At 37.6% G+C, this 11,128-nt stretch overlaps 2 protein-coding genes across 3 annotated transcripts; both read right to left on the bottom strand.

The window, feature by feature from the left end:
- Positions 1–1,860: 1,860 nt before the first annotated feature.
- On the bottom strand, positions 1,861–7,788 carry LOC113077290 (zinc finger protein 410-like). Of its 2 annotated transcripts, XM_026249707.1 has the most exons (11): positions 7,524–7,786; positions 7,013–7,073; positions 6,878–6,929; positions 5,896–6,019; positions 4,807–4,980; positions 4,215–4,533; positions 3,564–3,745; positions 2,893–2,982; positions 2,634–2,753; positions 2,072–2,167; positions 1,861–1,994 (listed from the first exon to the last, which is right to left on the bottom strand). In XM_026249707.1, the coding sequence occupies exons 3-11, from the start codon at positions 6,908–6,910 to the stop codon at positions 1,897–1,899; spliced, it is 1,236 nt and encodes a 411-aa protein (XP_026105492.1). In that variant the 5' UTR covers positions 6,911–6,929; positions 7,013–7,073; positions 7,524–7,786; the 3' UTR covers positions 1,861–1,896. The 2 variants fall into 2 exon arrangements, with proteins under 2 accessions (XP_026105492.1, XP_026105493.1); XM_026249708.1 differs by lacking the exon at positions 7,013–7,073 and having other exon boundaries at positions 7,524–7,788.
- A 1,730-nt stretch (positions 7,789–9,518) lies between these two features.
- Positions 9,519–10,775, bottom strand: LOC113077289 (CLOCK-interacting pacemaker-like). Its single transcript, XM_026249706.1, has 3 exons — positions 10,763–10,775; positions 10,431–10,633; positions 9,519–10,343 (listed from the first exon to the last, which is right to left on the bottom strand). The coding sequence occupies exons 1-3, from the start codon at positions 10,773–10,775 to the stop codon at positions 9,981–9,983; spliced, it is 579 nt and encodes a 192-aa protein (XP_026105491.1). The 3' UTR covers positions 9,519–9,980.
- Positions 10,776–11,128: the final 353 nt, after the last annotated feature.

Genomic DNA, 11,128 nt, shown 5'->3' with positions numbered 1-11,128 from the left:
ATAAACATTTTTTCAAAATCAACTTTACACTCGTCAAAATAAACCTTTTTTCAAAATCAACTTTACACTCGTCAAAATAAACCTTTTTTCAAAATCAACTTTACACTCGTCAAAATATACTTTTTCAAAATCAGATCTACATTTGTCAAAAACTACTTTTTTTTTTTAAATCAACATTACACTAGCCAAAATCAGCTTTTTTTCAGAATCAACTTTACACTTGTCAAAATCTACTTTTTTCAAAATCAACTTTACACTCGTCAAAATCTGCTTTTTTCAAAATCAACTTTACACTTGTTAAAATCTACGTTTTCAAAATCAACTTTACACTTGTCAAAATCTACGTTTTCAAAATCAGATCTACATTTGTCAAAATCTACTTTTTTCAAAATCAGATCTACATTTGTCAAAATCTACTTTTTTCAAAATCAACTTTACACTCGTCAAAATCTGCTTTTTTCAAAATCAACTTTACACTCGTCAAAATCTGCTTTTTCTCAAAATCAACTTTACACTCGTCAAAATCTACTTTTTCAAAATCAACTTTACACTCGTCAAAATCAACTTTTTCTCAAAATCAACTTTTTTTCAAAATTAACTTTGCTCTTGTCAAAATAAACTTTTTTTCAAAATCAACTTTTTTATAAAAAATCAACTTTACAATTGTGAAAATCAACTTTTTCTCAAAATCAACTTAACACTCGTCAAAATCAACTTTTTCTCAAAATCTACTTTTCTCAAAATCTACTTTTTTCTAAATCAACTTTTTTTCAAAATCAACTTTACACTCGTCAAAATCAACTTTTTTTTCAAAATCAACTTTACACTCATCAAAATCGACTTTTTTCAAAATCTAATTTACACTCTGTCAAAATCTACTTTTTCAAAATCAACTGTACACTTGTCAAAATCACTTTTACACTAGTCAAAATCAGCTTTTTTCAAAATCAACTTTACACTCATCAAAATCAACTTTTTCAAAGTCAGCTTTTTTTCAAAATCAACTTTACACTCGTCAAAATAAACATTTTTTCAAAATCAACTTTACACTCGTCAAAATAAACCTTTTTTCAAAATCAACTTTACACTCGTCAAAATAAACCTTTTTTCAAAATCAACTTTACACTCGTCAAAATATACTTTTTCAAAATCAGATCTACATTTGTCAAAAACTACTTTTTTTTTTAAATCAACATTACACTAGCCAAAATCAGCTTTTTTTCAGAATCAACTTTACACTTGTCAAAATCTACTTTTTTCAAAATCAACTTTACACTCGTCAAAATCTGCTTTTTTCAAAATCAACTTTACACTTGTTAAAATCTACGTTTTCAAAATCAACTTTACACTTGTCAAAATCTACGTTTTCAAAATCAGATCTACATTTGTCAAAATCTACTTTTTTCAAAATCAGATCTACATTTGTCAAAATCTACTTTTTTCAAAATCAACTTTACACTCGTCAAAATCTGCTTTTTTCAAAATCAACTTTACACTCGTCAAAATTGACCTTTTTTTCTAAATCAACTTTACACTCATCAAAATCTGCTTTTTTCAAAATCACCTTTACATTCGTCAAATTAAAAACATTTTAGCGTTTAAGTACTTTTTCTGGTTGGCAGAAAAAAAATTCGCTCGCCAAAACGTTTTAGTTTTTTGTCGAAATCAACTGAATTAGTAGTTTTTTGTTTTGGTTCAGGGATTCTGTAGAAATGCTCACATGTTGTTTAGTGGCATGTCACTGTTATGTTGTTGTTGATGTTTATTTTCAGATTGCAATTAATAACAATAAATGTCTGACTGGAAGGTGTGTGAGTGATTCTGTAGTGTTTCTAAAGATGAAAAGATGCACTCGAGAAGCACGTTTCCTAAAAGAGTTTATTTACAAAAGCAGCGTTAGAGCAAAGCCACCACATCATCGCTGTAGGCGTGGCCCGTCGTCATGGTGACCAGGTCATGAGGTGGAGTCAGAACCACGACGGCGTCTGCTGCACCTGAGCACACAGAACACGTGTGATGATGTCACAGCCATGGGTCACGTGACCGTGTCAGAGAGAGCATGCGGTCGTACCTTGAGTCGGTAAGATAGCGTGATGCAGATTGACGCTGACCATCGAATCACCGCCGCCATCCGCCTCCAGCAGACTGCTGTGAGTGAGCGCTTCAGCTGTCAATCACACACAGACACGCCCACAGTAAAACACACTTTACTACGTACTACACACACAGTGCAGCGTCCTCCTCTGTTTCACTGTGATGAACAAAAACAATTACAGTGACTCGTTTGATTAAAGAACTAACTTTATAAGAACATTTTTACTTTAAAAAAAAAAAATGTTTGTCAAAAAATGTTTTATGTTTGTCAAAAATCACTTTTTTCCCTGCTCAACCATCAGTACAATGTACTAAAATGACAACTTAAAGCTACCTTGAATAATTGTAATCAACTAAAAGAAATGGCAAAAGCAGTTGAAATCATTTTAATCTAAACATTTCTTAAAAGCTATCAGAAATGAGAAAGGCACACAACACAATTACAGTGTTCAAAGCTAAACCGAACCACTGAACTCAACTGAGAGGGTCGGTCGAAGCATGTTTAAAGCGTGATTCAGAGCTGGTCATGAATGTGTTACCGGTGTCTCTGCTGTCCGCCGGCTGCGTCTCGTCGCTGTGTCTCTTCTTCATGTGAACGTTCCTGCTGCCGCTCTGAGAGAACGTCTTCCCGCAGATGGAGCACACGTGCGGCTTCTCACCTGAGCACAGCACACACATCTCACACACACTCTTTAAACACGGAGCCGTCTGATCAAACGGTAACGCATCACATTATTGTGTGTATCAGTTCATCAAGAGCCAGTGTAGAGAGAGGAGTCAGGAGTCATGTGACCTCACCCGAGTGGACGAGCATGTGTTTGCGCAGACTGGAATATTCTGCGAAAGATCGACCGCAGCCTTCAGCTTCACACAGGAACGGCTTTTCACCTCAAATACACAGTTTAAACGACAGGACTCAGTACTTACATCACCTCATTACTGACAACATTCATACCAATTATTACCAAATAATTAAATACATATAATAGATATAATAACTAAATACCTAAGAAGAATGTATAATATCAAGAATATTAATAAAATGTATAATATCCAGTATGCATACATATATATGTGTGTGTGTGTGTGTACCGGTGTGTGTGTGTGTGTGTATGTGTGTGTGTGTGCGAGAGTGTGTGTGTGTGTGTGTGTACCGGTGTGAGTGAGTGAGAGTGTGTGTACCGGTGTGTGTGTGTGTGTGTGAGAGTGTGTGTGTACCGGTGTGTGTGTGTGTGTGAGAGTGTGTGTGAGAGTGTGTGTATGTGTGTGTGTGTGCGAGAGTGTGTGTGTGTGTGTGTGTGTGTGTGTGAGAGTGTTTGTTGTTCCGGTGTGTGTGTGTGTGTGTGAGAGTGTGTGTATGTGTGTGTGTGTGTGCGAGAGTGTGTGTGTGTGTGTGTGTGTGTGTGTACCGGTGTGAGTGAGTGAGAGTGTGTGTACCGGTGTGTGTGTGTGTGAGAGTGTGTGTGTACCGGTGTGTGTGCGTCTGTGGTTCTTCAGGTTGCCGGCGGTGGTGAACTTCTTGCCGCAGTTCTTCTCGCTGCAGATGAAGGGTTTCTCTCCGTTGTGTGTTCTCATGTGAACCTGCAGCCGCTGCAGAACATAGAAACTCTTCCCACAACCCTCGGCGTCGCAGCAGAACGTCCGGTCGTTCCTGAAACACACACACACACAAGTCCGTCGCTGTAAATACTTTACGTGTGATATTAGCAGTGCTGGGGGTAACATCAGGTTGTGGGTTCGAGTCCCAGAGGAACAGATGTTAGGTTAAAACACGTTAGCCTGAATGCGCTGTAAGTCGCTTCGGATAAAAGCGTATGCTAAAGCAAAAATGTAAATGAGTTTTTTTAAGTAACTAGAATTTATTACTTTTTAATCAAGAAGGAAATATTTGAGTAACTTGTTCAAATAAGTTCCTCTGTTTCTCATGTATTGTTGATTTACTGCTCGAGAAACATCTCTGATTATTATCAGTGTTGAACACAGTTGTGCTGCTCAATATTTCTGTGATGCACTTCCAATCAAACGTTTAGTTTTTTAAAGAAATGAACACTTTCACTGGTGTGTGTTGCATGTATGGGCTGAGTGTGTGAGAGACGTGTGCAGGTGTGTGTGCTGGTCACCGGTGGGTCTTCAGATGGTATCGCAGGTGTGCTGGGTAGCTGAAGGTGCGGTGGCAGCTGTCGTACGGGCAGCGGTGGATCTTCTCTGACCGGACCCTGGGCTCCTGCTTCTGCTCGGACTCAGACTGACCGCTGAGGATGTGGTCAGGGCTGCTGCGTGCGTCTCTGGCCAGCTGTGCTCGTGTGGCGGCGATCAGACTGTCGTGAGCCAGCTCCTGGACCCGCAGGTACCACGGCGCTCCGCAGTCTCCAGACGAAACCTCCTCCTGCGCCTCGTCCACATCGTCCTGAACCAACACCAGCGGCTCGGCCGACAGCCCTGCAACACACACACCGTCACTGCATCTGTGTGTGTGTGTGTGTGTGTGTGTGTGTGTGTGTATCGACAGCCCTGCAACACACACACTGATGTCATCGGAACCAACACTTAGTGCACCCATCTCAATTACTTCATTAAAGGAATGGAACTACACTGCACATAATGATTCTCTTGCTCAGTATTATTGTTCTGTTTCTAGTAGAAATGTCTTAATGTTCTTGAATTAAGATGCATTCACTCTACCAGTAAAGTGATTGTAGATAAGCGTCGCACCTTTGGCCAGATTGAGCAGGACGTAAGACGAGCTGTCGTGATTCTGGAGGTCCTGCAGGATGGGGGGCGGGGTCTGTGCTGGAGGGGGAGGAGTCTGCAGCTGAACCACCAATGGGCTTCGCTCAGGGCCGAAGTCTGACAGCGAGGGGGAGGAGCCATGACTCAGAGCGCTCTCTGAAGAACACAACAATCAAACAATGAACTGAATTAATCTTCACATGTGAACATTTTTTTTTACAATATTTCTAAGCAAATTCTAAAATTCTAGAAAAAAAAAACAATATTGTAAGGTAGCTCTTTTCTGTTTTTAAACTTAAATAAATAAAAATGTATTTGAATTAGAAATTTAAATACATTATCACATAACCAAGTTAGTGTTTTAGCTGGTTTTTTCCTTTCTAAACACATATAATAATAATAATGGCAAAAGAAATGGTGCCTTATAAGTGCAGTACTTGAAAATATAGAGACAGGTGTACAAATAAAAGTATAAAAACATAACTAACAAAATCCTTTTTATTAAGATATAAAAGCTTATGCATTTGTGAAGGACTCTGATGTTAGGATAGATATAAGGGTAAAAAAAAGTAATAAAATTAAAATAAACAATTGAATTTAAGTTTATTTGTACGATACAACTTTTTTTACGATACAAATCATGCAAAGCAATGTTACAGAAAATTAGGTTTCTACAATATTTAGTAGTAACTTATCTATTTATCTAAATGAATAAAAATAAATAAAATCAAATAATAAAAATATTCTAACATTACTGAAAACACAGTCATTAGTTAAAATATCAGATCAAAATATAAACGTAATTTGTAAATAACTCAGATTGTTGAGATAGATGTAAGGGTAAAAGAATAAAATAAAATAATGAATAAAAATAAAAATAAATTAAATAATAAATTAAAATGAAATAAGATAATAAATAAAATAAATTAAATTAAATAAAAAAATAATAAATTAAATATTTCAGCACAACTGACCACACAGTAATTAAACTGAGATGTTTGTGAGAATATAAAAGCAGAAGTTTGGAGCTGTGTTTCAGAAGGTTTTCTCCGTTGACTCGTGTGTTTGTACCTGGCAGATCCAGCGGGCCACACTGTGAGGACGACAGCAGCGGAGCGCAGGACGCTTTAGTGTCCACTTCCTCCAGACTCCGACCCAGCGGGACACACGCGTTCTGAACAAACTCAACCAACAGCTGCAGCACACACACACACACACATCAGTGAAATAACACACTGCTCATCTGATACATCAATCATGCATCCTCCAGTAACAACAGAGAAGATGATTACTGAAATAATGTCCAGTCTATACATCAGAATACGATTACCACAGAAGAGTTTGATGGAATTAAGATTAAGCCATACATATTAATTGTCCTGTAAAACATAATTATCGTTATTATATTTTAAATACTATTTTTATTTATTTATAGCAAAACAGTAGGAAATGTAGGAGGATAAAATATTTGTATATTTACTGTTTTCATCTTTGCAGTTTATTTTGTTATAATTTTATACATTTCGTTTAAAGATAATTTTATTACAGATCTTTTATTAAAACAGTATTTGTTAACTATAATATCGATGACATTTCTCATGTAAAAGACAATAAAAATGTAGAAAATATATATATATATATATATTCTATTATAAATAACAGAAACATTTACCCTTGTTAACTTCTAATACAATTAAAATTAAAACTCATTTTTATATTTATTATTAATTATTATTGTTGCAAAATACAATTTTTTTTAATTGTTATTCTTTTATTCACTGTAAAGAAAACCCAGTTAATGTCCTCTACAAAAAATATATATATATATATTTACAAAGAAGTTATTTAATAATAATAATAATAATAGCAGTAGTAGTATTTTATATGCATATTTATATATAAACTAATTTTTTGCCAAAATGTGAACACCGACAATCTGGAATTAAAAAATAAATAAATAAAAAAGAATAAATTGCAAAAATGCAACTCAGTTTTTTCCCTAAATCCAACAAACCCTAGTATGAGGAATCAGGAGTTATGAGGAGAGTCACACCTCGGGTTTGGAGTCCAGTTCATCAGAAAGCATGGATTCAGCCGGATGTGATCTGTGCACACAGAGAGAACACACAGTCTAAATATGAAGAACACCAGTCCTATATTAGAGATTATTAATAGAGCAGTGTCTCACCAGCGCGGCTCTGCGTCACAGATCTGAACACACTCACGTCAGAGACGCGCCGTCATGACGCCTGCGTGACGTCACGAACACATTAACATACTAATGAGCGCACTCCTCAAAACACCAAAAATATGAAAAAGATCGAGCTGTGCTGAACAAACGCAGTCAGACTTACATATCAACACAATCACAAATAAATAAATATAAAGCGAACGATTCGCATAAGTTCATAAATAATGATGAAATCATCAGAAATGAATTTAACTCGCTTTTGAATCGATCACAAGGCTGTGAGAGACTAGTTAACCTCAACTAAAGCTATCTATCAACGACAGGTCTGATATTATTACTACAGATGTCTTATAAACACCAAGTATTCGTCATAATGAAGAATAGCATTAGCCACCGTTAGCTGGAGCTCAATCTGTCTCGTTCTGCTCGCCCTCATACAATCAAACACCTCAGACACGTGTGAAGATGATGTTTATATCACACACTCATCTTTATCAGCTCTGTTTACCTTCATCGCGGTGTTCTGGAGCCGCTAGCGGAGCTAAACACAAACACGAAGACGGATAGAGAGCACTTCCGGGTCGCGCGCGCGCACGCGAGGACGACTGTACTTCTCGGTGAAGAAAAGACTCTTTATTAGTGTTAGAGCAATTTAGACTGATTTATTTTGCCAAAAATTTACTGATTTTCGTTGAGCGATGCACTTTGTGAATCCGTTAAGCGAATCGTTAAAGGAATCGGTTCAAAACATAAGACTGTATGGTTCAAAAGAACACGAATCAGGCATCATTAGCGGCTTTCTTCACTCACGATGAACCGACTCTCTGATTCTTTTGAACCGATTCTTTCTGAAAGACAACTTTTTTTTGAATCCTAAAATATGATTACACTGAAAACATACAAAAACACATAATTATATGACAATAATATTTTTCTTAAATATTATTTTTAAACAGTAAAATGTTACTAAATTAATTTTAATATTACGTTTTTCATTTTATTTTCAATTTTTATTTTAGTTACATTTGTGCTTTAATTTAAAAAACATTTATATGCTTATTTAAACATTTTAAAAGTTAAAAGTAACTGAAAATCAGAAAATTTTCCCTGCCTTTTAAAAAATATTTAATGTGCATTTTTATTTAGTTATTTTTTTATTTTTTATTATGTTCATATATTTTTATTTTATTTGTGTTGACTGACACAGAATGGAGATTCAGAGACACATTGGACAATTGAAACTATTTTAATAAATTTAAGACACAAATAAAACCATTTGACAGTGTTAGGGTTAGGCTATTCAGTAAAACGTCTTAAAAGTCAAAGGGTGGGAAATAATAAAAAATGTAACAATGTAAAAAAACAAAGAATCAGTAAATGAACATTTAGCCACAGCTTTGGTTTGTACAGCTGAGCAATGTTGATAAATGAACTGAAGATGATCTAGAACATGTTTTACTGATTGTCAGTCAGTATACATCATACACACAGATGAACAGGATTGAGCAGTTATGACACATAACCCTTCACAGTTCTGCTCTTCTCACAACCGTACATGTGACGATCATCTACTTGAACGCCAAAGAAAAGTACAAAAACATCTTCATACACAAAACTGCATATTATTATTATTCTTACAAAAGACTTGAATAAACAAATATCAGTAATAAGCACAACAGTCAGAATCAGACGATAGATGGCCTCATTGTTTTGTGGATTATAGCTCAGAATAAGAAGCCCTTTTGGCCTTTGAAGTGATCTGAATCATTCTTTAACGCTGCTTCATGATGTTTAATGAGCTTCTGAATCAAATCAATCAGACAGGAAAACACATGGAAAGCTTTAATCAAATCTGCTGGCTTACAAAAGGTTTATTTTTAAATATTATTGCTACAAAAAAAGGCTTGGACTGCCATTAAAACAAGGCAATCCGTGTCAGGAAAACACCCAGCAGATTAACACTATGGAAGCAATGGATTCAAGAAATAAAAAGGTTATTGCAACTTTCTATCTTACAATGTTTGGACTTTTCATTTCAGGATTGCAAATTAAATCTGCACCGTGATACATAAACTCAGAACGGCAAGATGTTTTCTTCTTAGAATTAGGAGTTAACATTTCGATCTTTACTGAAACATAAAAATCTCACAATTCAGACATTTCTTTATAGAAAAGAGTGTTAATATCTCAGTTTTTTAATGCGAGTGATAAATTGTAAAATGCAATTTTAAATCACAATTTCTGAGTAAACTCTTAATTCAGACTTTTCTTCTGCAAGTTAACATTGCAATTCTACATGTTCTTCTCACAGTTCTGACTGAACATATAGCAATTCTAAGAAAAGTCTGATTTCTAAACTAAAAAAAACAAAACTATTTTTTCCCCTAGAGAACAGAGCTCTCCTAAACGCACCTGCTGTTTCTTACTGTGTACTGTATGAAAGCACATGTGTGTGAATCACAGGAACACTCTTCCTGTGTCTAATGCTTCACACCAGACATGTGTCATCTGAGCACCTACACGTGCAGAACAAGCTCCTGGAGTAAAGCAATGCTTTCGGAGCTAGTGGTAATGAGAAGCTGCCAAAGAAAGCCTGAGCTCTACGTTTGAAGAATGAAGCGTCACTGAGTAAGGCCAGATGAGAGCTGATAACCACAGAGAGCATTCTTCATTATTCATCATCACAAACAAACACGATGTGTTCTTCTCTGACAGACTCACAGCACTCGTCCAACACTCCTCAACAAAACAGTATAAAAACAATTCACCTTATTAGTTCTCAAAATACAGATATGGATCCCACAGAACATGAGCCAGTCATATTTCAAATCTAAAACAAGAGAAAGAAAACTGTATTTGTATTAATCCTCCGAACAAACCACTCATCAATGGAGAGATGATCTATTCAGCTTTTAGTCTGGTTTTGTGCTCCGGGGTCACATATCGTCTGAATATCGTCTTGGTGTCACTTCATGTTCTCTGGGTCTGGCGGCGTCCTGTCCTTCCCTCGGTCGTCCTCTTGCATGTTCGTCCTCAGCCGGCTCCAGATGGACGAGTCTCCGGTCTGCAGCGCTTGCATGAACAGGTCGGTGTGTTCTCGCAGGAGATCCAGCTCCGTCTGCGTCCGCCGGTTCTGCCGGATCAGCTCTTTCGTGCGCAGCGTGATGTCCAGCAGCCCTGACCTGCGGAGGATGTTGTACGTGTTGCAGAAGCGCTTGATCTTGTCTGATTTAAAGGAGTGTGCATTAAGTGTCCCGTCTGAGGATTCGGGTCTGTGTTTGGCCGCATGTGACTCGACGGACGCTGGAAGAGCGCTGGTAACTGCACACTAGCAGACGAGTCGTTCTGATCTCGTGAGGAAGACGAGCTCTTGACTGAGAAGAGGAGCAGGAACTGGAAGCAGAGCTGCTCTCACGCGCCGCGTCTCCGGATGAGGAGCGATTTTAGGGTAGGATTTGAGGATAGGGAGGTACTTTCTGTGCCGACGGCGTTTAGACAGGGGTCCCTTGTGCACCGGGGCGGGTCTCTGCGGGACGACGGGTTGAAGGAAGACCACCTGAGGACGAGGAACCACTTCCTGCGACGGACTGAAGGCCCAGGGCTTCAGAGACGAAGGTTCTCACCAGACTGCAGAGAAAAGCAGTAAAAGTTTGATCTATTCAAAAATCATGATTTCTAAACAATTCAACTGAACTAATCAGAAATATCGTGAGGACCAAAGCAAACGCAGCTGTGACGTTCACCTGCTGTAGAAGCACATTGTTCATGAGGATGACCGTGAGAGAGCTCAGAGCTCGGTCCACCGCTGCGGTCAGCTGTGATGATCGTGAGGACGACTGTGACACACCGTCTGTGTCCGTCTGATCCACCGAGCCACCGTCTGCACAAACACACACGTGAACATCATCTCAAACACTACAGGACCAGAGCTCTCCTTACACACCTGAGAAACCCGAGTCCCTCTCAGACTCCGGCTTGGACTTCTCCATCCTTTGGTTCCTAAACCCGGCCATGTCTCTCATGTGAGCTTCATCCTTCAGCCCCGAGCTCATCCTGTCCTCCGTACCAGCCTGGAGCAAAAAAAAAAAAAAAAATAAATCCCAAATACATTTA

The sequence above is a fragment of the Carassius auratus genome, unplaced genomic scaffold (genome assembly GCF_003368295.1).
Source record: "Carassius auratus strain Wakin unplaced genomic scaffold, ASM336829v1 scaf_tig00022091, whole genome shotgun sequence".
NCBI lineage: Eukaryota > Metazoa > Chordata > Actinopteri > Cypriniformes > Cyprinidae > Carassius > Carassius auratus.
The sequence above is the reverse complement of the archived record's forward strand: the minus strand, read 5'-3'. Positions and strand labels throughout refer to the sequence as shown.